The 27,545-nt window shown below is 42.0% G+C and overlaps 1 protein-coding gene across 6 annotated transcripts in view; it reads left to right on the forward strand.

The window, feature by feature from the left end:
- Positions 1-27,545, forward strand: part of LOC147030395 (zinc finger E-box-binding homeobox 2-like) — a 276,269-nt gene that overhangs the window by 165,604 nt on the left and 83,120 nt on the right. The window contains exon 1 of one of the 6 annotated variants that reach the window (XM_085874388.1): positions 23,196-23,298. The exons of the other annotated variants lie outside the window; for them this stretch is intronic. Within the exon in view, the coding sequence (XP_085730514.1) occupies positions 23,211-23,298 (88 nt within the window). The 5' untranslated portion in view covers positions 23,196-23,210. Of the gene's footprint in view, positions 1-23,195; positions 23,299-27,545 lie in introns of those variants that run through there. 6 annotated transcript variants of the gene reach the window in all.

Consider the following 27,545-nt stretch of genomic DNA (forward strand, 5'->3'; position numbering starts at 1 on the left):
CCGGACTGCAGTGAGGTCGAGTCCCCGCTGTGGTCGGCGGGCTCGGAGGTTGGCCTCCCTCAAGCGGTTACGCACCGTCTGGGCTGAAATGCGCCTGTTATGCAGCCCGACAGTCTCATCGGCAGTCCTCGTGGCCGGTCGGAGTCGATCCCGGAGATGTTGCAGCCTCATGTGACGATCCTGACCGACGGTGGTCACACGTGGTCGCCGGGCATGTGGGCGGTTCACGGTGCTTCCAGTCTCTCTGAGGCGCGTTCTCAGGCGGCTAATGGTGGAGTGGTGGACATTGAAGTGTGCTGCAACGGCCCGTACTGACGTCCCAGCATTCAGCATGCCAATGGCGCGCTCCCTCAAGATTTGTGACATCTGTGGCATGTTGACATTTGGCACCAGTCCACATTTTGGGGAGGCCTTTTATAGGGCAAGCTATAGGGAGTGTTTGTGTCCTGGTCATGCTCACTGACCATCACTCTGTCAAGCCCCATGGTGCTCATGGGAAGGATTACTCAACGTGTGAGTCCACACACTCAGAGTGGTCAATTTCAATGGGAACATCTGTCTTGAGCAAAACAAAGGAACCATTGCTCAAACATATCATCGGTTTGACCATTTTCCCATAATGGCAATCTTGACTTAGATATTTAGGTTGGTGCGTTTATATTTTTGTTCAGTATATATATATATATATATATATATATATATATATATATATATATATATATATATATATATATATATATATCATCTTCTTTCGACTGCTCCCGTTCGGGGTCGCCACAGCGGATCATCCGTATGATCCGCATAGTGATTTGGCACATGTTTTTATGCCGGATGCCCTTCCTGACGCAACCCTGGTCACCTCTTACCACACAGGGATATGGTACACCTATTTTAACCGGGGTATACACCGTCCCAGTATACTGGTACTCATTTCGCCGACCTCGGAAGGATGACAGGCTGAGTCAACCCCCTGGTGTATTAATTCAGTGGCCCAACGGGGCTTGAACTCAGGACCTTTTGGATCCCAAGCCGCTGCCCTAACCACTGCGCCAACACCAGGCTAATATATATATGTATAATTAAATATACTGTCCAGACTTTACTGCACATAAATTAGTGTGTATTTGTCTGTCCCCTTTCATGAGGACAATTTAAGAAGGGTTTTAAAGCCCAATCTTTTAACATGACTGTATTCACTACGGTCTATTTTTCAGGATTAAAAAAACTCGAAAAACATTTTTCATAAAAGAGTAATTACGTCTCTTCTATTGGAAATGTAGAAGGTCACCTGGAACCGGGTATCAATGGCGGGGTACAGGAGCATGTTTTTTTTTATTACAATAAATACAAGGCATGGGGATGTGAAATTCACTACACATAATGTGCAAAGCATGCAAAGTAAAACGAGTGTTCATGTAATTTACATCCATAGGGTGTCGAATAAATAAGATATAAGCACACCTGACACTAGGCCGAGGATTCCGATTTTGGCATTCTCACGACGCTGTACCGTTAAAATGAAACTTCCCAGAAGATAAAGAAAATATGGTAACATTTGTACACTTCGTGTTTTAAAATGATTCATTTTCTTGGAACGAAACATCATATCTTCCAGTCTCTTTCACTGTCTAATATATAAAGCTGAGTTCAGCCTCGTGTTGTCTTCGTGGTTAGGGTGGCTGACTTGAGATCCTAGGGTCCTGAGTTTGAGCCCTGTTGGCCAATGAATTGATACACCAGGAGGTTGACTCAGCCTGTCATCCTTCCGAGGTCGGCGAAATGAGTACCAGTATACTGGTAATGGAGACACTGCATCAGCGGCATAGCTGCGTCCCAAACCCTATGATGCAACCAGCAGACATAAGGCTGCACTCAAAAGAAAAGAAAAGCTGAGTTTGTGTCTGTGGGTCATAAGTGCTGCCCATTCAGCAGGCCATGCCCTCCAGCTGTCCTGAAAGCGCCACCATCTTTTTCTTTCCACGTATCTCAGATTGTTTTGAAGGCCTCATATACATTTGAAGACTGAACAACGCATCTTCTATCATTAAATGAAGAAACCGTTTGGAAGAAACAAAGTAACATTTTGATTTACGAGTTAATGCATGTTTTGTCCGCAGTGATCGTGGCAGCTGTCTAATATCCACCGCCCAATGAAGGTATGTTAATTCTCATATTATGCAGAGGAAAGAAAATCGTGATATTTCATTCACAAAAAAAAAACTTTGTGGGACGTCAAACACAATTACATTCTGTCTGCGAGACAGTGACGTGTCGCTTATAACTCAATGTTTGCTTTCCAGAATTTGCAATGATTGTTACAAGCAAAAATATCACGTGTTGGATTCTTTGAGAAGTCTGAAAAAAGATGTCCCTACACATGACGTCATCACGCAGCGATGTCTGCAATAGTAGGAATGCACTAATATATATAATTGGAGCCTTTTTTTATAACATACTAAAACTCATGGAAAAATGATATGATAGAGGATAGAAAGTTTATTTGCTGATTACGATGAGATGGAGAAGGAGAAGGAGAAGGAGAAGGAGAAGGAGAAGGAGAAGGAGAAGGAGAAGAAGAAGAAGAAGAAGAAGAAGAAGAAGAAGAAGAAGAAGAAGAAGAAGAAGAAGAAGAAGAAGAAGAAGAAGAAGAAGAAGAAGAAGAAGAAGAAGAGTCACGACAGTAGGAAATATGCAAATATGGCAGTTTCGTGCGAGGTGACTCACTGTCACCGAATCAAATAAATATAAAACTGAGTTTGTGTGGGTTTGAACAAGGTATGTTTTCATGACAACGAAAATACTCATGTACGGTATGCTGTTGAGATGTCCAGTAGTGTGTTGTTACCAAGCAACTAGCTTGCGCTTGCCAAGCCAGCCGTTCCTTAACGCTTTCTCATGAAGTGCTTGTTTGAGTGCTTAAGCCACTTGGCAAGCGCTCTACAAGAAACTTGGAAACTGAACATACTCCAGATTCATAATATGGCGATGAGGATAAACATCTATCTATAGCATCAATATTTCAGCCATATCGATGAATTCGTCCCTCAAGGGGCTGGGTGGGAAGATGAAGGGGATGAGGTGGGGTGAGAAGAGGGACCTGACGTTGCCCAGCAACGCTGGATACCCCTGCTAGTTTTGAATCAAATAATTCCAACCTTTCATTTATGATGGGCTTTTATATTAATATTTAATAATAACCTTTTATACTAATATGTAATAATAAAAAGGTTAATGATAACCTGCTGTCGCGAGCATGAATTCTGTAATTCAAGGTCTTTTTAACATAATTTTAATCATTTAAATGAAAGAGTGGAAATTTCGAAATGGTTAACCATATTTATTACGTTCCTGATGCGAAAATATAGTTAATACGAGAAATATCCATGGATGAAACGTGTTGATTTCCTACTATTTCCTCTTAATACAAATGACTGGCAACAGTGGTTATACGCACACACACACACACACACACACACACACACACACACACACACACACACACACACACACACACACACACACACACACACACACACACACACACACACACACACACACAGTTCTCATTTTAGCAACAGATGCAAAAATCTAGAATAATTCCTTTTTGTGGCTCTGTAACCAAATAAACAAAATATTTATTTCAGCCCTCACATCTCCCACCCCCACCTCCCCAACCCACACCCACCCACCAATGTGATTAAAAGTAAATACCATGATTTTAGAGTTGATTTTAAACTTACTCTGTGCATTCACAAGCCACGAATAGGACCTATCCATTGGTGTTCAGAAGCATCCAAACCAGATATGGCATCTCTCTCCAACTATTTCCTTGTGCAGATGCACAAGTATTTTCAGCTTCTTTTAGAAGCTTTTTGAGCCATTTTAGGAAACAAAACCTGTTGTACACCCACGATAAGAGTTCACATCCTCAGAAGATCGCTATTTTCAGGAGTTTATGCACATGATCGCGGAGCATTCTGGGTGGATTACATTATTTTGAAAGCTCTGTGTTGTATTTTATTACATTAGAAACATCAGCTCCCTATGGGAGTGGCAGAGGTGAGGGGAGGGGGTGGGGTGATGTGTTTGTGTATGTGTATGTGTATGTGTATGTGCGCAGCATTCTACATAGATGAGTTCAATTTTTATTCAAAGTCCTTTTCGCCTTAATTATACATTTTCACATGAGCTAAGCTTGCAATGCTTTCGACTCAGCCAAGTTATTATCCTCATTATTTTTACGATTATTATTGTCACTCTTATTTTTGTAAATATTATTATTATGTAATAATGCAATATTATTACATATGCAATTATCATTATGTGGGTTGGCAGGATGGCCTAGAGGTACACACACAAGCCTCTAGTCTGAGTTCATATCTTGACCCAGCTATAAACTGATATTCCAGTATTTCACAGGCAGGGTGATTCATCGATGTAGGTACCATCTCTCGGGTAGATGTTAAACTGTGTGTCCCATCTGCCGGAATTAGTTGGTGGACATTAAATATCCCACAGTGTCCTCAGCAAAGAGTATGTGAGCTATCGCTGGCACCATGGCCAAATTCCAAATTCCTGCCCTAATAACTGTTGGGAAGGCAATGGCAAACTACCCAGTATAACCCTTCCCAAGATGCTGCTTTGGCAGCACTGACACTTTGTAATAGAGTATGGTACATCGGTATCATAATTATCATCATTGTTTATGTTCCATTTTGAGAGGAAAAATGTCCTCCGAAGGTGAAATGCTCGATGTCGTGTTTTTCTTTGTGTGATATATGGATGGTGGCATGTTCATATGATTATTGTTAATATTATTATGCATTGTCAACGTCATAATGCCTTTATTAGCCGACAGAATTGACTGATTAATTTGTGGTTATGATAATTTTTTCTTCTAGCAGGTGTGCAGACCTGCATTATTAGCCTATCCACTGCCCATGTGTGGGTATAGATGTATACGTCCAATTTTGTCCAATTTTCCAATCTGTAACACAGAGTATGATATGATTCCGTCATATCATATATATTTATATTTATTAATATTTATATCATATCATATATTTATTTATATTTTATGCATAGATCAGATATATTTATTTTTACGGTCGCCAGATTGTAACCACCAATGAACCGCCGGACAGGTTGGGGATGAGAGGTCGCCATGTCCACCCATAATTTGCATGCCAGTCGGTGGTTTAAAAAGCATGCGCCGCCCCAAAGTTTCCTTCCCGCATTTGGCCGAACAATGCCAGAAGACATTTTGGTATTGGTTAATGGTTCCTTATCGTGCCGCTTCCCAATTTCTCACTTATGGGCTTACGTTCTGAATTAACTAACGTGTTGCAGAGCCCCCATTCCCTCAATGATCACAAAACCGGTTCTCATTATCAAAGGATTTATTACAAGCTGTATTTGGGAGTGGCGAGAAGGGAAGAGAACATTGCTGGTGAAACAAATGAATACAGGTCTCCCCCGCTTTACGAAGGGATTACGTACCTTTATAACCCCTTGTTATATGAACTTTCATTATACAGGGGCATAGATTATCAAAAACTCTTCTCACCAAAGGGTAAGAAATTGGCAGATCAATTAAAACTGGTAAAGTAGTATTCGGAGGACATCCGAATGGAGTTTAGTATTGACAAATGTGCCAAATGCACATTTGTACAAGGAAAAACAAAAAGAACAGACAACATCGCAATCGATCAAAGTACAACAATACAGGAACTAGAAAACGAAGCATCATACAAATATCTAGGAATAGAAGGTGGCCCCCAGAAACAACACGAAAAATGCGTAAAATAATCAGCAAAGAATACCTCCACAAAATAAGACTAATTGTGAAGTCATCCCTCTCCAAGAAACAAAACCAAAGCTATAAACCAACTTGCAGTACCAGTATTCCAATATAGCTGTGCAATTATAAACTGGCCACAATTCGAGATCAACAATTTAGACATCAAATCAAGGAAACTTCATTTATTCACATCGCTCTACATCCAAAAAATTAAAAAAGAAAGAAGATGGAATATATACCAATGTCACCCGCAGGGTGACCCGTATCTTGCCAAAAGGTGACCACGTGTGACTTCTTTAAGGTCACACTGAGGTGAACAGAGCTGCTATTCACCATGAGCGACTCCTTGAGGAATATCTGCCTACGAGAGATTCCGATGAGAATCGTTCTACAGAGTAACCATGAAAAATGTCTTTTTGCCTCATAACGTCACCAAATGACGTCATAATGTCTCAAGCTTGACATATCAAGAAAGCACTCATCGAGGTGTTCAATTTGAGGTACTACACGATAATGTTCCTAAAACTTGAAAATTTGACCTCAGGCGCTAACCATGAAGGTCAAGGCCAATCGCCACCAAAAATTAATCAGCTGAGCGCCAGACCATATACTACATTCCCATAAAGTTTAGAGACGATTCGATTTAAATTACTCAAAAAATAAGGGTTTCGTCGACTCCCCTGATTTGCGACAAAGTGACCGTGACCTTTGACCTTCAAAATTTTATGCGCTGAAAGGGACCTCTATAGGCCTCTGATATGCGAAGTTACAAAAATTTCCAATGATAACTGTGCTCTGCAGAGTGATTTATACGTGATTACAGACAAAAAAAAACAAAAACATATGAAGGTCAAGGCCAATCGCCACCAAAAACTAATCAGCTGAGCGCCAGACCATGAACTATATTCCCATGAAGTTTGAAGACGATCCGATCAAAATTACTCAAAAAATAAGGGTTTCGTCGACTCCCCTGATTTGCGACAAAGTGACCTTGACCTTTGACCTTGACCTTCAAAATTTTATGCGCTGAAAGGGACCTCTATAGGCCTCTGATATGCGAAGTTACAAAAATTTCCAATGATAACTGTGCTCTGCAGAATTTTTTATACGTGATTACAGACAAAAAAAAACAAAAAAAACATACAAGCTGACTAACATATCTTGCAAAAACTTCGTTTTGGCAAGATAATAAAGAGGGTGAATTCCCACACACCAGCAATCACATTAGAACAAAACATATTACTAGTCATAAATACCTGACCAGGCAGACAGCAGCCTTCAGGCGACTTAATATCTGCAAGTCAGAAATGAACTGTTTGTGACTTTAAAAAAATTACTTCATTGTTAAAAAAAAAACTTGTAACGATTCACAAGATATCCACAAAAAGCAATGCATACTATTGGATGGTTGTACTTACCGAGACGAGAAGAAGGAGGCGGTTTGATGGAGCTTAAGCAAGTGCACAGAACATGTGTAGGACAAGCGGAGTATGTGGAAGGATGACATTTGTATGCAAGCAAGAAAACAACAGACTAGAAAAGGGATCCTTAATTCATTTCAGCAACAAACTTGCAAAAACAGGTGCAAACTAGAAAGGCACTCAGTGGAGCACATACCTCCACCTCACAATGCCTGATCCACAAGAACATATTGGGCCCAATACATTTTTGAAATATCATGCTCTACATATCGTTTTTGGCCCAATCTCTAAATGGTGAAGAATCACTTTAGAAAATCAATAATTTCCTGTATCCGGATCTGGATTCAGATCTTCACCAAAATCGATTCAATTTGTCCATGTCACCACCCAACATGTCCCACGTTTTGTCTGAATCTGCCCACAACTTTTTGAGATATCCTACACACAAACAGACAAACAAGAAGAAGACGTCGTGCAGAGCACGACATTCATAAAGTCCACAAAACAAATTTGACCTCAAAAATAATTGGTGGTTGACTTCAATGACCAAATATGGAACAACTCTTCAAATTTCAAGTGAATCGGATGAAAATTGACAACTTTAGAAATTCGGCCTATGTTGACCTTTTGGCCTATGTGAACCTCCAAAATAATTAGTGGTTGAATTCAGTGACCCAAAATATAAATCCTCTTCAAATTTCAAGTCAATCAGATGAAAATTGAGGATTTCAGAAATACCACCTCAGTTATTGACCTTGGGCCTATGTTGACCTTTTGGTCGATGTTGACCTCAAAAATAATTGGCTGGTTGAATTCACTGACGTGAAATATAAATTCTCTTCAACTTTCAAATCAATCGGATGAAAAGTGAGGATTTTAGAAATACCACCTTAGTTGTTGACCTTTTGGTCAATGTTGACCTCAAAAATAATTGGCGACTTGAATATGGTGACCTGAAATAAATATCCTCTTCAAATTTCAAGTCAATCGGATGAAAATTAAGGATTTTATAAATCTCACTAAAGTTGTTGACCTTTGGCCTATGTTGACCTTTTCACATTTTGAACTCAAAAAACAATAAGCTTCTTCCGCATGACAAGCTCTACCATGTGGTGAAGATTTTGTGAAGATTTTTTAAATTCTGACCTCTAGGCAACAAACAGACGAACAGACAGACAGAATAACAAAATCAACGAAACCAATATACTTGAAAAATCTTCGATTCTAAAAGTAACACACAGATAAACGAACAAGAAAATGATGTTGTGCATAGCACGATACTTGCAAAATCCACCCTCCTCTCCAAAGGTTGCCAAGGATACATCAAATTGTCCATTTCATTAAGATTAAGATTCACAATCTTAATCAAAGCTCAAGTCAATCGGATGGAAATTTCTTATTTTTCAAATTTCAATTGATGATTTTAGAAGTTTGACCTTGAGTTGACCTTTGTCCTTTTTGACCTCAAAAATAGTTTGTTTCCAAATTCAGTGATGCACTATGAAGTTGCTGCTTAATTTGCAGATTAATCACATGAAAATTGACGATTTTTCAGTTGAAAATTGATGATTTTACATGTTTGCCCTTTATTTGACCATTGACATTTTGACCTCAAAAATAGCTGTTTTCCCAATTCAGTGATGCAATATGCAAATCCTGTTCAAATATCAAGTCAATCGGATTAATAATTACGATTTCAGAAATTCGACCTCAAGATGACCTTTGACCTTTCCCCTCAAAATCAATAGGTTTCTCAGGTGAGACTATCTCGACAACTTGTTAAAGTTTCATGAAGATTGTTTAAAATTGTGATCTGTAGGCAATTGAGAAACAGATAAACAGAAAGAATAACAAATTCGACTGACCAATATATTTGAAAAATGTTCAATTTTGCAAGTAACAAACAGACAGACAGTGGTGAAAACAACCTCCTTCCACCTTTGGTGGTGGAGGTAATGATGGATACTCTACAGGAAAATGAAATGGAAACAAACACAGCCCCAATGATTGCAAATTAAAAAATTACCCCCGTGTGGGGGTGACGGTCATCTCTATAATACCACAAGTTCTCAATGTTCAGTTATGACCGAAGACTACTGCGCAGTTCTACTGCGCAGCTCGAACTGCGCAGTTTGGTTAAAGATGACTCGGCATTTTGGCGCTCGTGCACGAAATTATATTTTGAAAATAAATGCTGACATTTACATTTCGGGTTTTGAAACTTTTGCACCTTCGGCGGAAAATGTATAAATATAAAAGGCTAAAAATGTGTTTTATATTTATATTTCATTTCTCCTTCCTTCCTTCTTTGCGAATCGCATCGGCGTTTTTGGCCATCTTCCAGATCACGTGACGATCAAACAGGAAGGAAAATGAAAAATCTGTCCGGTTAGATACAAGATAATATTTTTTACTATCATAATCAATAAACAGTTGCCGAATATCTTGTAGAACGGCAGACAAGATAGGTTTTGAAAATGGCGATTTTTATAACTTACGTGACCTCGTGACCTTGACCCTGACCTTGAACCCGGACAAAAGTTATATCATTGTGCAACACTCATCGACGTCTACCCACATGATAAGTTTCATCAACATCGGAAAGAAAAATTGTTGACGGACGTATGGACGGACGTACGGACGGACGGACATTTGGTCCGGTTTTATTGGGTCATCTCGGTAGAGATGACTGAAAAAAGGAAAACTACAGAAATAAATATCAGCAGATATACTCTGACAAATGAAAGAATGACAAAAAAGCAGGAAGATTTTAAAAATGAGCTTGACAGGCTAGGGAGACAAGAAAGGCTCTTTGGAATGGCTAAGAAGAGCTCAAATTAGTTGGAATAGAGAACAAGTCATTATCAATGCCCAAGATCAAGGACACTACATGAATGCCTTTAAGAAAATGGCAGGATTAAGCTAGTCGGACAAATGCAGGTTTTGTGGGGTGGAAACAGAGTACCAGTCACCTTCGTTCAAGATGTAAAAAAAAAATCATGTCAGAGCAGCTGTACACAGAGTGACATGACAGCGTCTGCAGAGTAATCCACTGGCACGTCTGTAAACATTTCAACATCCCGGTCACAGAACAATCATGGAAACACAAACCAAGACCGATCCTTGATAATGAACAAATAATGCTCATGCATGACAAGATGATCCCATCAAGTATGGACATTGCAAACAAAGCATTGCATCCGGACATGGTGCTCAAACACAAACAGGAAAAGTCGGCATTGTGATCGAGGTTTCAGGTCCCAATGACTTTGGACTAAATGCTGCAGATCAGGCAAATGACCAAATACCAGGATCTGAAAAATGAGGTCAAGAATACTTGGAAATTGAAGAAAGCTGAAATTGTACCAATGATAGTCGGAACTACAGGAATAATATAGAAAACCCTGACTGAGTACTTAAAAATCATTCTGGGGAATGTCACTACAAATGAGCTACAAGTGGAAGATGTCAAAGGTTCAGTGAAGATTCTGAAAAGAGCCCTTGGAACAAGTCTATGAGAACGAAGTTTCACAGTTTGGTTCATGAATCATGATTCTTTACCAAAAAGGAGGTGGAGATGTTGAGTTTTGGGAGAACATCCTCCGACCTCAGGTCAGATCAGGTATGGGAGCACGTTACGGAGTAGCTCCCACCCCTGAAACCGAAATGGAGATAACAACCGACAGGAGCTCATTTTCCATTATTTCTTCAGGGAAAATTTAACTTCGTTTCATAACCGTAATGTGTCTGTCTCAAGGCAAAGCCATATGCTTGGGTATAATGATGGTTTTAGTTGCAAGTGATATTATAATTATAATATTATTATTTACCTCATAACAGAGACAGTAACACAATAATAAAATTAATTTAGTTGTAACACTTACCAAGACGATCTTGAGTATGGTACGAGAAGGCAGAAGCACGAGGTGGTGGAGGAGATGGTTATTTTTAACCCTTTCATTCTGAAGTCAGGTCATTGGAGTCAGGTCAGGTTCGATCTGTGACCTGCTACAGGTACCATGTAAACCTGTACTAACCTGTTCCATGGTCGGGTTGTCGGCGACTAAACCGTCTCCCCCACCAGGTTTTCTGGTGAGGAGGGTGTTTGGATATGGACACCCATCAGGATTAAAAACAAAACCTGTCAAAGGGCGGAGGAGCTCCTTGTGAGCCAACGGCCATCCATATCTAGTGCCCAACTGTGTCTGCGGACGTCCTCCTGCAGTTGGGTCACTTCTTATTAGGAGGTTGGTGGCAGGATTTGCACTCCGGCCACCGTAAAACCCTTCATTCCGCAAAACGCAAAAACGCAAAAAAATCTGAAAACCCACTCCGTGGGAGTACCTCCTGTGCAGCTTCCCTTCGCAGGGCAGCTCACCGGATGACGGGATTGGGGCAAAGCCTTTGGGACCCCCAATCTTTGATAGGAGGGAAACCACGGGGTAACATCCCTGGGTCAGATTGCGGGAGAGTGTGTCGGAGTGGTGCTGAGGTGTCGTCCACCAGACGGCGGTCTCCTTGGGTTAACCTGAGGCGGTCCCTTCGGGTGGGTGCCTGGAATGTCCTATCCCTAAGAGAGGATGATCACCTGTCTCTGTTATCATCTGAGCTCAAGCGTTTGGACATCGGGATTGCAGCTCTCTCTGAGGTTCGGAGACCGGATTGCGGCGAGATAATGGTGGGTGGTTACACCTACTATTGGTCTGGTCGCTCTAATGGTTACCATTCCCAAGGAGTTGCTGTAGCTGTGTCCAATAAGCTGACCCCAATGATAATTGAGGTAACACCGGTCAACGAGCGTATTATGAGATTAAGGATTCGTCACTCCTTAGGTGTCATTTCCCTGGTCTCTGTTTATGCTCCGACTGAGGCGAGTGATCTCACCGTGAAGGATGCATTCTACGCCACACTCGAGTCTGTGGTTGATCAGTGCCCCAGACGAGATACACTTCTAGTCTTGGGGGATTTCAATGCATCGACTGGAACTGATAGGGACGGTTATGAGGTGTGTGTTGGTCCCCATGGGTCAGGAACTATGAACCAGAATAGCACTAAGTTCCTTGACTTTGCAAGAAGTCATGGACTTAGGGTGGCTGGTTCATGGTTTCAGCGCCCACAAGTTCATCGCTGGACTTGGTATTCCAACGCTGGCGGTGTGGCAAAGGAGATTGACCATGTCCTCATTGACGGTCGTTGGAGGATGATCCAGAACTGCAGGGTCTACCGGAGTGCTCAGTTCCTCAATACTGACCACAGGCTTGTTGTAGCAACTCTAAAGCTGCACCTTAAATCCTGGAGAATGGTACCATCCCAGCCGAGGCTGGATGTTGCCAAGCTCAGGGATGAGAGAGTAGCTGAGGAGTTTGCGAACAGGCTGAGTGGACACTTGGGGGGTCTGGGTGCTTTGGGGGTCCTGAAGAGTTGTGGAGCGCCTTCAAGACCACCGTCCTTGATGTTGCCGGTGGATGCCTTGGAGCTCACCGCAGGGCAAAGAAGAATTTTGTCTCTCAAGGGACACTGGATACCATTGACCAGAGTCGCAGGGCCAGGCTGAATGGCAGAGCTGAGCTGTTCAGGGAGCTGAGGCGTAAAACTGTACGTGCACTGAGGGTGGACAAGGAGGCCTATGTGCGAGGAATCTGTGAGGGGGTAGAGCATCACCTGTGGACAGGTGATTCTCGTCCCGCTTACAGGGGAATTCGCGCATTACGTTCATCCAAGCCCATCCCTCGGAGCACTACAGTTCGAGCAGAGAGTGGTAGGCTCTTGACAGAGGAGTCTGAAGTGAAGGCCCGCTGGGCCGGTTACTTTGAGCGGTTGTACCAGGCTGATCCCCCAACTGTCGAGTTGGACGTCAAGGGTGTTAAAATCCCTGTTGCTGACCCTCGAATCAACTGTGGTCCACCTACGCTTGTGGAAACACGGGCTGCGGTGAACCAGTTAAAACGGGGCAAAGCTCCAGGGATCTGTGGCATCCATGCCGAACTTCTCAAGGCTGGTGGAAATGCTGCACTCGTGTCGTTGCATGCAGTTTTGTGCTCTGCCTGGAACACAGGCATCATCCCAACTGATTGGAAGAGGGGCCTTGTTGTCCCTCTCTGGAAAGGGAAGGGTGATCGCCAAGGCTGCAACAACTACCGAGGGGTGACGCTGCTCTCAGTGCCGGGCAAGGTCTTTGCTCGGATAATTCTCGATAGGGTTCGCCACCATCTGCTTGAGCACCAGCGTCCAGAGCAGTCAGGCTTTACACCAAAGAGGTCAACGATTGACCGTATCCTTGCACTTCGTGTCCTCACCGAACGCAGACGAGAGTTTCGGCAGGGGCTGCTTGCAGCCTATGTTGATCTCTGTAAAGCGTTAGATTCAGTGAATCGGGATGTCCTCTGGAGGATTCTTGGTCTTCGTGGGGTGCCACCAAAACTGATCGATCTGATGTCTGAACTCTACTCTGGTTCTGAGAGTGCTGTGAAGTGTGGTGGTACCATCTCTGACTTATTTCCAGTTGTTACTGGAGTTCGTCAGGGATGTGTACTTGCCCCCACACTTTTCAGCACTTGTATGGACTGGATTCTAGGGAGGATGTCGGAGAGATCAAGTTGCGGTGCGTCATTTGGGAATGTCAAGATCTCGGACCTTGACTTTGCAGATGATGCAGTCATCTTTGCGGAGACTTTAGACATCCTCTTGGGGGCCCTCGAGGTGCTGAATGAGGAGTCGGAGCCGTTGGGATTACGGGTTTCTTGGGTCAAAACTAAGATCCAGGCTTTCGGTGACATCTTGGATGCTGCTGTCCGGTCTGTGTCTGTTTGTGGTGAGGTTGTTGAGGTCGTGGAGAGATTCACTTACCTTGGCAGTGATATTCATGTCTCTGCTGGCTGCGAGTCAGAGGTCAATAGACGTCTGGGTCGGGCCTGGGGAGTCATGGATTCACTGGATCATGGGGTGTGGCGCTGCCGGTACCTGTGCGGGAGGACGAAAGTCCGAGTCTTCAGGTCCTTGGTACTTCCAGTCTTGCTCTATGGGTGCGAGACTTGGACTCTGACCAAGGATCTGAGACGGAGACTTAATTCCTTTGGTACCAGATCTCTTCGGAGAATCCTTGGCTATCGCTGGTCGGATTTTGTGTCCAACGAGCGGTTGCTGAGAGAGACTCGGATGAGATTTGTTACCTGCATAGTCCGTGAGCGTCAGTTGCGGCTGTATGGACATGTGGCTCGTTTTCCTGACTCTGATCCTGCTCACCAGATTCTCTCAGTGAGGGAGTCTCATGAGTGGAGGAGGCCAGTGGGTCGACCACGTGCCTCATGGTTGCAACAGGTTGACCATCATCTCAAGGAGATGGGGATGGGCCTGGCATCTGCCTGGGGGATGGCCAGACGGAGGCCCCTGGAGTACCGGCGGAAAGTGGACGCAGCGACGTGCTGTTCTGGCACATGCTCCCATACCTGACCTGATTCTGAAGAGTTAATGATTCTCAAGCCTTCTGAAAAGTTAATCACCCCATTGGTGGAAAGACGTCTAGTATTTAACATCGCCACATTCACCATGACACTGTGATGGTTCCTTCATTGTAGCAAATGAAGACCTTAGTTATGCAATGAATAGTCCCAAATAAAACCATTTGTTGTAGTGAACCATTGCTATACGAACCTTCATTAAGTGGGAGATACCTGTAAAGTATTAACCCTCATACCTCTGATGCCAACAATGGACTTATTTAGTTAATATGCACGGCCTCACTCTCACACAGGTGACAGGACAGATAGAAGTTGAAGACAGGGCACAAAATAACCTGGTGGGGGCAAATGGGTCTTGCTCGCACCTGATTTTGGCACCAAAATATACAGGCTATGGTCTTGGGGTGCTTTGTCCATCACACAATCTCCCATTTTGTCAGGGCAGCACATCACAGCGGACCACAAACAGCTGGACACTGTACTGAGAGAGCTGCAGGACCAAAGTGCAGTGGGACTCAAACCTGGATGCATAGAGCAGGAGGTCCTACAGAACGCATGCCCGGGGTAAGGGAGGGAGACAGGTCCAAGAGGCGGTTATGAGCAGGGGAAGGCTCTGCAAGAGATGGCCACCGAAAGATAAGACAAGACCCTCATGAGCTTTTGCCCACCTGTGTTTTATTAACTCCCCTTGTGGTAGGGCCTAAAGCTGCTCATATGCACCCAATGGCTGCTCTCAAGGGGGGAAAATTTCCCCCACCATATCAGATTCTCTGACCTATGGAAGGATCTCAAAGCCTACCTCACTCATGGAGATTATGTGGAAGCTGTGCTATTTCATTTTAAAGGAAAACATGGCAGATTACAATGGCGGAAAAAACTTGAGAAGCAGAGAGACTGACTGAGGGTGGAAACAAGACAAATAGAACAATTCAAGAGGGGAAACAGAAGTCCAAAGCTCAAGAAAAGAATCGGACAAATAAAAAAGAAATACAACATAGAAAATAATGGACTAGAACCATTAGCTGCCCACAATAAACTCCAAACACAACAGATAGCAGGGGAAGAAAAAAAAACTATGATGAGGCCAACAACAGAAGAAATCAGTCAAGTTTGAAAACAACCCAAAAAAGTTACACCAAGAACTGGGCAAAAACATAAACAAAATGTGACAACTCCCCCTGAAAAAGAGGACGTAGAAAAATTCTGGGAAGGTATATTTCAAGACGAAAAAGAACAACAAGGAAGCAGATTGGAGATGACACATGAAAAAGAAAAAGCAACATCTACAGGAAATTCACCCAGTGATAATTGATGAAGAGAAAATTAGAAAACATCTCGCAAAAATGCCAAACTTCTTTCTGTGGACCAATTTATCTCTCGATGACCCTTAAAATTTTTCATACTGATCAGATGTAACACATTCTATGTATGCAATTTTGACATCATAATGAAGGCACCTATGACATCATAAAAAAAAAAACATTTCATACATATTCCCCATGTGGAGGACTTTCCATTCCATTTCAATTTTTTCCATTGTGTGGTTTCGGAGATACAGAGGTCCAAAGTGTTTCCTTTTTTAACAACATGGCTGTCATACCATGTGGCCTATGATGTCATAATTATCATTAAAACATTCTCCAGGCGTAAACTCCTGTGGTGAAAATTTCATGTCAATCTGACAAGCGGTTGCAGAGAAAAAAACATTCTCACGTTCTGTGTGGACAAACAAACAGACAAACGAAAAATCACTCATAGAGCGAAACTTGGCAAAACAGAACACCGTAGAACAGCACTCGGTAGAGCTCATACTTCCGCCAGACTGAACAGTTTACGTTTTCTGTCCCACTGGCAGGTCGGATCTGAATCCAGACCTTAACCAAAATCGAATCAGTTTGTTCTTGTCACCTAATCAACCCATCCACCTCATTTTGTCATAACTCATCCACAACTTTTTGAGATGATATGATGTATGCATAGTTTTTGGCTCTATCTCTCAATTTTAGAAATTAGGCCCTTGTTGACCTTTTGACCTTAAAAAAATAATTGGAGGTTGAATTCATTGACCTGATAAACAAATCCTGTTCAAATTTCATGTCAAATGGATGAAAATTGAGGATTTTAGAAATTCCACACAAGTTGTTGACCTTTGGCCTATGGTGACCTTTTGGCTTCAAAAATAAATTGGATACTGTAAAACCACCAACTCTACCATTTGATGTAGTTTCGTGAAGATCTGTTTAAAATTGTGACCTGTAGGCGATTAAAGGTGAGCGGACAGACAAACAAATGGAAGCTATCAACATAATTGGCATGTAACCGACAGACAGACAAACAAACGGACCCAAATGCAATACCCTGTCCTCTGGTGAAGTTAACTAGAAATGAGGCATCCCACAAATACCTCGGAATAGACGAAGGCCCCCAGGTACATCACAAAAAAATGTATAAAATAATCAGCAAAGAGTAGCTATGCAGAATATGACGAGTTCTAAAGTCATCCCTCTCCCCAAGAAACAAAACCAAAGCTATGAACCAACTTGCAGTCACAGAATTCCAAAATAGCTGTGCAATTATAAACTGGCCACAATTGGGGATCAACAATCCAGACACCAAAACAAGGAAACTTTTAACTATTCACAAGATATACCACAAAAAACAATGCGTACCGAGGTTGTGCTTACCGAGGCGAGAAGCAGGAGGTGGTTTGATGGAGCTTAACCAAGTGCACAGAACAATGTGTGTAGCACCAGCGGAGTATGTGAAAAGCTTAACAGACGATCAGGTGACATTTGCATACGAAAGACAGGTGCAACTTCCAACAAACTTCCAAAGACAGGTGCAAATTACAGATACTATACAGGAAGACAAAACAAAAACAAACACAGCCCCATTGATTGCAAATTAAAAAAATGGAAAATTACAAAATAAATATCAGCAGATATACTCTGACAAATAGGAGAATGACAAAAGAGCAGGAGGATTTAAAAAGAGCTCGACAGGACAGGGATCGACAAGGAAGGCTCTTTGGAATGGCTAAGAAGAGGTCAAATTAGTTGGGATAGAGTACGAGTCATCATTAATGTCGAAGACCAAGGACATGCAGGTTTTGTGGGAAAGAAACAGAAAGTACCAGTCACCTCCTTTCGGGATGTAAAACAAGCTCATGTCGGAACAGCTGTACACAGAAAGACATGACAGCGTCTGTAGAGTAATCCACTGGCACATCTGTAAATATTTCAACATCCCGGTCACTGAACAATCACAGGAACACAAACCAAATCCGATCCTTGAAAGTGAACATATAATGTCCACGCATGTCAAGATGATCCCATCAAGTACGGACATTGCAAACAAGGCATTGCATCCGAACATGATGCTCAAACACAAAAAGGAAAAGTCGGAATTGTTGATCGAGGTTTCAGTTCCCAATGACTTTGGACTGAATGCTGCAGAAATCAGGAAAATTACCAAATGCAAGGAAATGAAAAATGAGGTCAATAGTACTTGGAAATTGAAGAAAGCTGAAATTGCGACAGTGATAGTCGTAGCTACAGGAATGCTAAAGAAAACCTTTACTGAGTACTTAAAAATCATTCCGGGGAATATCACAACAAACGAACTACAAGTGGAGGATGTCAGTGGTTCAGTGAAGATTCTGAAAAGAGCCCTTGGAATGAAGCTATGGGAACGAAGTTTCACAGTTTGGTTCATGAATCATGATCCTTTACCAAAAATAGGAGGTGGAGATTTTGAGTTCTGGGAGAACTCCCACCCATCTCCTGAAACCCGCAAATGGAGGTAACAACCAATGAGAAAAGGACATGGAACACAAAGGTGGAGAAAAGGGGTTTAGAAATGAACATTTGGAAGTGAAGACAAAAGGATCTTTTGAGAGAACAAACTTGACCCTGCCTGTTATACACTTATTATCGGTCGGTGGCTCCACTGTCCATTACAAATGACCTTAAAATCCTCATTCTTTAAAATAGACTCGAGTTTGGCCCATGGAAGCCATCCAGAATTGGACGTGAAATGGGATACATGCACACAACGCTTAATGTCACGTTGCATTTATTGGGTCGGAACGGCCTGCTTTGGTTATATATGCACACACACACAGACACACACACACACACACATTTATAAATATATATTATAGTTTTTTTAACATTTATAGCCATTCTTCCAATTATACAACAAAATCTGATCATAAATGCTTTGAAACCAATTAAATTATTTGATCGTCATTTTATTGAATGAGAGGTTAAAATATATATATATATATATATATATATATATATATATATATATATATATATATATATATATATATATATATATATATATAATGGAAGAAATCAACTGTGGCTTGATGACTGTCGTCGAAGACGCCCGACAAGGAGATGGACAGATGGCGTAAAGCAGATCGCTGAGAGATCAGCTGATGAACGTTTGAAACCTGCAATGGATCGAAAAGGATTCTAAAAACTCTACTGTGATGTCATCGATATTTGGACATGAATTGATGGACAGCTGATTAAGGGATGTGCGATGCAAGTGCTACTTTTACTGCCTAATCACATCTTCATATGTACAAATGTATTGATCGGCGGACGATTATGCTTCAAAGATCCTCACAATCCAACCCATCCAGAGGAGTCTGATCAGACAGGGGTCAACAGGCTGGTGCCTTGTTTTGCAATAGCCATTTTGTTTTGGTGATGAGATAGTGAGGTTGAATAGCCATTATTTGGTTTTGAGAAGGAATATTGAGCTGGATGATTTTGCTGCAACTTGAAATCGATAACCATTTAAATTGTAGAAACTGACCATTTGTATTTGAAAAGCTTTGGCTAAATCACGACACAAGAGAGCATCACATCTTGAGCCAACATTATGCGAAACCCACGTTTCAGTTAAAATGATGAGTTTTGTACAAATATAAATTATATTCCCCATTGAGGTGGTGGTTCGTGGTACTTGCTGCACTTTGGAGCTCTCCCTCCACCCACTCACTTTTCTCCGGTCTATCTCCTCATCATTTTCACTATATTTGCCCATATTTCTTCATCACCGTTCATATCGCTACATCTATGCCCCCTCTACCCCCACCCCCTTCCTCTCTCTCTCTACCCTTCATCCAGTCTCCCTTGAACATAGAAGGGCTAGCGAAGAATGACAGGATGTTGTCCAGGCCTGGCATGTACCCCTTGCCATGAAGGCATGGCCAGAACAGGGGCATATGGGACGGCATGGAGCCAGAGCTAACCAGGCTGGGCAGGATCATAAATTTGACGGCGAGAGGGCTTGTTGGGACAGTGACTGGCTTCAGGGTTGACGTCCTCTGTCCGCTTCTCAAATGGCTTCAAGCCCTGCCACGAGTCCCATATTGCAGTTACGACATCATTCTCCAGCTAAAATGGCATGGAAATAAACATTGCCAGCAGATGATAAATTTGCAGTTTGTTGATGCCAGATTAGAGCTGCATCATAACCATGTGCTTGTTATGGCCGGAGTTTGGACTTCGTGTGCGTATTCGAGTATTTTTTTTTTCTTTTGAAGAACAAAAATCTGAGCTCAGTGAATTTCACAGTTGGTGCTCGACAGAAGCACCGAGCGAATGCTAGGCTAAAGATTAAGCTGACATGCTCACAGCCAGCTAAATTAAAGCTGTTTAACAGCATCCTTCCAATAATTTATAAATGAATTAATGAGGTCGTTGCGCTGATTTGCAATTTTCTTTGAATTTTATTATCGCTCTTGGAAATTGGAATCTCACTGGGGTGAGACTTGTGAAATTGCTCGTTGGGTTTCACCCTTTTTTCCCTGTTTGTCCTAAGAAGATGCCATTACGTTGTGCTAGGCGATGTTACAATTAAAAATACAAATGAGAAATTTATGGCTCCGAAAAAACTATTTCTGCCTGCCTGCCATTGAGTGAGGCTTTCTCGGCATGATGAGAGCAGAATGAGGCGCGCCTTGCGTGCAGTAATTTTGTTCTTCGTGCACACGAATTAAGAGGAAACGTTTCTGCAATCATTACGGCTTGCCTCGCAGCGAAGGGGGCCATCTTCGAGTGCTGCTTTCAACTGGGCCAACCCTCCATCGATGAGAAAGGAAGAAGAAAAAAAACATTTCCTCTTCGTTCTTGTTCTTCAGCATTTTTTTTTTGTCCACATTCATCGGTGGAATTGATGGAGTGTCGGTGCTATGGGAGGTCTTACTGGGCAAGGGGTGATGCTAGGATGGTTTGCAGTTACCTTACCAGCGGTCAGTCGTGGCAGGAATTTGTAATTTTCTTAGAATTCCAGAAAATAACATTCCGACTCTTCGCGAAAGCCACCGTGGGATCGGTGCTGGTCGATGGGTCCTACCAATGGACGGCACATACGTCGATGCCTCACCCTGCATGCGAAACAGCGCAGGGTGACTGGGTTTTTAGCCGGGTCGAGATTCTTTCCCAGTGATAGATATCTGAAAGGCGAGAGTATGCACACCTGCATGCCATCTCCTGCCAGGCCTATAATTCATGCCTTCTTATTGATAGTAACATTTGGAGTTGCGCAATGTTTGTTTCTTCCTCCTGCTCTTGCTTGCTGGCATTATTTTATTACTGATCTTTTAATTATTTTTGTAATTTTCCATGTCATGAGATGCAAGTGTGGAAATTTTTCCCTTTTGCTTTCCCAGTGATTAACGTTTCGCTTGGCGTGGCACTTCTGTGTTTTGAAGCACAAAGCAGTGATGTGGAAATTGTCGAATGTCGTTTCACAGTTTTGTGTGGCTTGTGAGGAAGTCAAATTGATTATGTTAGCTGTTACCCAATTCGATTACAAATATAGCAAAGAAAAAAACGACACACTTCCCCTTCTGGTTACCCCACATGCAAGGTGAGCAAATATTATTTGGTTACATTTCTTCCATCATATCTGGGGTCGTACCCCAAAGAGAACCGTTCGTCACAGAACCAACAATTGCGCTGTTGATCCATGAATTTATGAAATGTATTATTCATTACAAACATTGGGAAAATAAGGTGTTAGTGCTGGCTGTATAATGCTTAGCTAATGTGTGATTAAAACCAACTGCTTTTAGCTGCTATTATTTAACCGCCCCTTGCATTTAGGGCCTCTGCGGAGCAGGACGGCTGGCATTGTAGAGCTGGATTGCTGAGCTTTGAGACTATACCAATCACCATTTGCCTTGTGGTGTGGGGTGCAGTATGAAGCTCCTGGCAAAGGTCATCACGTTTTATGCTTTTATCGGGCACCGTATTGGGGTGCAAGTGGTGTTTAAAGTGTTCAATGAATCAAGCTACATTTATCTGTGTAATGCCATGTATTGTGTACATGCTTGTTTGCATTGTGCATTAGGTACAATTGTGCAAAGCCTGGTGTTGGCTTAGTGGTTAGGGTGGCGGCTTGGGATCCCAGGGTCCTGAGTTCAAGCCCCGTTGGCTGCTGAATTAACACCAGGGGGTTGACTCAGCCTGTCATCCATCTGAGGTCGGCGAAGTGAGTACCAGTGTACTGGTCCCGGTGTATGCCCCGGTTAGAATAGGTATACCATTTCCCTGTGTGTCGTAAGAGGCGACCAGGGTTGGCGTCAGGAAGGGCATCCGGCCATAAAAAAAAACATTGCCTCAAGAAAAAGCCTAACCCCTGCACAGCAGGGAAAAATGGCTGTAAAAGGGGTCATATATATATATATATATATATATATATATATATATATATATATATATATATATATATATATATATATATATATATATATATATATATATATATTAGGTACAGTGAGCTAAGTTGGCCTCGCCTCATTCTATTAATTCGATGTTACCTTTTGTAAACAGTAGGCTATTATGTGCCGATACCATGATCAAGTTCAAGTTTTAAACGCTAAACTGAAGGAAGAGGGTGGTGGTGCGTTGAGGGGAGAGAGGGGCCAGTGTTAACGAATAGGGTCACTCAGAGTTAGTGTAATCACTTCTGAGCCGTTGAGTCCGGGTTTGATCCCTTAATAAAAAAGATCCCCTTCCAAACTCTTGTCCTAATGCTTCACAGCTAAGTTTTAAAGAAGACATTAATGCATCTGTCCCCATCTGCTCACACTCATTTGAGGACCTTGAAGAGAGGCCTCAATACCTATTGAAGAGCGTGTGTGGTTTGATGGCCATGCTGGATTCCAAAATCAAAATTCTTGCTCTGATTACAACTGCTAAGACAACAACAGATTGCTCAACATATTCCTAAACGCGAGATTGTTTAGGAAGCCGATTACTTATTACTGATCAAGCCTGGATGAATGTGTGTTGGCACTCTACCAGCGGCATAGCCGTGCCACAGTAATGATGCATCCACGGATCCATCAGATCAAATTGATCAGAGAATCTCAGTCAAATATCAAGATTGTATTTGATTGACGAGTTCTGGGATGGATTCATTACCTCGTGTGATTGCTGACTGAATGTCCATCAGGCTAGACACTAAACCTACTATACTGCTGTAACCAGATGCAGTGGCGTAATGGTGAGAGTGTCCGCTCTGAGTCTGGGAGGTCGGTGGTTCACTCGGTGGTTCAAACCAAAGACTCACACCAAAGACTTTAAAAATGGTACGTGCGGCTTCCTTACTTGGCACTTAGCTTTTAATATGGATAGAGTATGGACACACATCGCTGGAATAGCAATGGCAAGCCCCACAGTATAACCCTTCCCAAGAAACTGCTTCAGCAGCACCAATGCTCTGCAAAGAGTACGGGACATCAAAAAAATATATAAACTGTTGTGAATTTTCTGATGACGTTACAGACATGCTCAGAACAGAACATTACATTTGAAATAGCATTTGGATCCGTATTCTTGGCAAATGTGAGATCACATGCCTTTTATAGCCTGCTTAAATCAATATGTTAAGACTTTCCACCAAAGTATAATGAGTATGATTTAAATATACTTCAATTTGAAATCCAAAGCTTGCATTAAGTGATTCATTATCAGTTGGCAGTTTTAGCATTGCCATCTGACTACTTGCCTGAGAATGCTGCGATCGCATACACCGTTGGGATATCCGTTGTTCACCAATGTCCTCATAATTCACATAACCTCGTCGCTGTATATGATGAAGTGGGAAAGCCATATACCATCTTGTTGATGGAACTACCTTATTTCAGAAGGAGGTGATTGGTTGTTTAAAAAGTGACAACGTTGTTAATGAGTGACAATGTTACTGCTTGCCTGATGAATTGTAAAATCCATAATTACATTTTTCAACACTTTCCTCAAACAGAGTAGGTGAACTATGGCATTTAATTGATGACTACTTAATTATTTTCAGCTGTTCTTTATAATAAGTTTGTAATTTTGCATCAAGACCACAATATTTGTTCAAATGTTATATGTATTACTTTCTGCATTAAGTCGGCTGTCTCATCTGGTAGCTTTCACTTTTGGAGGTCAAATGATGCCAGGGTACATATTGGAAACAGTAGGCTATTGTGTTGAGATATACTGGCAAACCTCTCAATTCCTACCTGAAACTCCTAGGAACGGAGGGCCTGGGGGCTGGCACTTCATCAATGACATCGCCACAGTTCTCGGAAGATGCTGTTTAGGGGACGAAAATAATAAAGGGCCATGGTGTTCAATATTATCTATTATCTTTGTCTAATTGATGGATAGTTCTTGTCTGTAGTTTTACTAATTTGTTCGGCTCCTAAAACATCTTTCCGTCTTCGATCACATTTGATCACATTTCAATCATAAGTCCTTGTCCCCACTTTGGGGAGTCTCGTGTAACAGAATCTGAAAGGAAGGGCAATTGGAAACAAATGAGGCTATCAACAAAAGAAGGCGAGAAGGGAAGAGGAGGAGGAGGGATTTTTTTTAATCAAAAGATTAACAAAGTTAGCAACAACTGGAATTGTGGCTTTTATCTTCAATCTCCCAGTTTAAAATGTGCTCCTTGTGGTGCTTGTGTGGGAACCGAGTCTGTACTGTGGTCACCACATCGTTTAATCTTTTGCCTTTTCTTAGCTCGTTTCCCTTTGCTGCTGCCAGTGTCCATTGCACGGTGTGAAAACAAGTCGTTGTTTTAGTAATCTGGTCTCTCGTCGGTGGCCACCATTAGCCTTGTTAACCTCCCTGGCCCACAACGCAATGCCGGCTTTCATATATGCTTTACCGTATTAACTTTAGACGACAGGGGAAAGCTTGTACCTTTGTTTGCTTAGTACGGAGTTTACAAAGTGATTGAATAAATAGATTGCCGAGGGCAAGTTAGGGCAGACGGTGGTACAAAAGAAAAAAAAGGCAGCAGGTCTACCATAATCCCACAAACCAGCTCACATATTCCATCACCGTGCCTTTCATAAACCATGCACACACCGAGCTTTCCCTGTCCTGGAGTCTTCCCGTTGAGCTTAACCGCCAAGTGCCTTGTTGAGAGCATGACTGCAGGGTTGACAAACGGCAAATTTTAACTAATTGGGGTAGAAAATTGAGTGCAAGTAAATACATGTTTTTTTTTATTCTTCTTTTTTTTGGGGGGGGGGTCAATTGCAGCAAAGCAAATGGAAAAGGTGGGGGGACTGGAAGGTTGTTGGCTTTCCCTGGCAGCACTATGGTCAGTCTTGGAACATGTTGTTTGTCCGTGTTGCCAAGCAGCTCAGCAAAAGTTTGGAGAGAAATTTAAAGAAAGAGGGGTTTTACATTGCAGAGAATCCCTGCAGTTTTCATAAGCAAAGACAGTGATTTTCAATAAAAAAAACAAAACACTTGCAGTTATCCAAACCTGCATGAATTTTGGATTTCCTCGAATATTTTCCTTCATGACTTCATCTTTCCATCGTCCATATGTACAGCCAAGCGAATCAGCAGTACCCATGCTGTGCTTCAAAATAAACTTTGTTTAAGACACAGTGAGTTATATAACCCGGGGCGGCATCATATCAGAAATGACAAAACACAATCATTACTTGGAGAGGATGATGATCTGAGCACTTACTGTGGACCCAGAAGTTAGAGGCCTCGTTCCTGTCTTGTATTCCCCTATGTCATAATGCTCTTGTCCTGGATGTTGTTTGCGTGCAATCTTTTATACGAGCCTTTTAACATCGCGTAAAAACTTTGAGGGTGGTTGAAGTTTGATCCAGACTTTTGTTCATAAAATTCATATACATGTATGTAGATTAATAATTTTAATCGAAATTTTGTTGAATCATTCCGATAAACACCACCTATACTCACGTGTTTACCGCTTTAATGTGTGTTCTGAAAATCAAGATGGCGGAAAGTGAGATAGAAAAGATGGTGGGACAGTAAATAATAATGAAATTTCTGTTCAACTAAAACACGCCAAATCTGTCGAAATGCACAGGCGATTGGCTGCACGGCACGGTGATAGTTGCCTGCCAAGGACATTGGTATTTGACCGTTGAAAATCATTTTAAAAGCTGGATGTGAAAATGTGCAGAATGACCAACAGATCGGAAGACTCGTGGCCATCTTGATGAACGATGCAAACATTGAGAAAGTAAAGAATTCACTTTCACTCTAACTGACCCAAAAGTTTCTGTTCATCATATCAGTTCACAAGTTAACAGTATTGTCAGCGGTGTTTAGACTATCATTGAAGCCAAGTTATTTATTGTTATAAACAAAGGTCCAGGTCAACTTTCAAACCACCCTCATAACACCAGCACCCGACGAACATCCTAAATTTTAACCCCGACACCATATTTTGTAATGCATTATTTCAAATAAAGCAATGTCTATGGGTGTTCCAACCCAAATTTAGAACATACATTGTGAATATTGTGAAGTAATTATGAAATGTATAATGCTACCAATGCTATGTGAGCGGTGTCTGTGTTACTGGCACGTGTCCAGCCGCTGACCGGTGCATTTTCTGGCATGCAGCATTTGCACAACAATCTTGCACCATTGTACCCTTAGCCAAGGCTGATTACTTGCTTGGAAAGGGAAGCAAAGTTGGGTTCATGCATTTTATTTAGCTTTTTTAAGCTAATATTCAAGGTTAAAAAATGGCCCAGGAATATGAAACCTGTTAGGCTGGCAGGAGAGCCAAATAAGGTATGCACACTCACCTTTGAGCTGTCTAGCCTGGGTTTGAATCTCGACCTGGCGTTTGCCATGTAGACGCAGGCATTAATGTATGTTCCGATCATCGGATGGACGTTAAGTCGCAGAACCAGTCAGAAACCACCGGTCGTTTGTGGACATTAAAGATACTACAGTGTCCTTCGTGATGAGTAGGTGAGTTATTCTTGGCATCCTGAACAAATTACAAATTCCTACAGAAATCACCTTCAGTAGAACGTCAGGCCTTGCCAGCCGGTTCGTGAAAGACTTGGGCCAAAAAACGGTCCTGGGCCAACCCTATAAGAATGAGGCAATAATTTGAGCCACTAAAAGTCGTAGTAGTAGTAATAGTTGTCATTGATTACTCTCACCATTGGGCTGCATCATCCAGGAGCATGTCTATCTTTCAAATTCAAAATAATTCAAGACTATATGTATTAAAAATTTTTTAAAAAGCTCTAGCAATTGCTCTTCAGTTCTATATCCATGCTCTTGCCTTTGTATCCTGCTTGTATGAGGATCCTTCCATCTGAAACCATCTCGGATTGTGCATTCTCCCAAGATCTTCTTCTCTAATCTTTGTGACAAGTCAGGATGACCCCAGTCCTTAATTTTGACCTTAAATTAGGTGTATCATGTTATCAACAGAATCACGTTGGGATGGGTGATTATAATAAAGCAGGGTTGGTTATTGTTGATGCCACAACTTCACTGCCAGAACCAAAAGCTACCACAATTCCTGCTTACTTCCTCTTTATAT

The sequence above is a fragment of the Eptatretus burgeri genome, chromosome 3 (assembly GCF_056783735.1).
Source record: "Eptatretus burgeri isolate ZD-2024b chromosome 3, Ebu_testis_v1, whole genome shotgun sequence".
Lineage (NCBI taxonomy): Eukaryota > Metazoa > Chordata > Myxini > Myxiniformes > Myxinidae > Eptatretus > Eptatretus burgeri.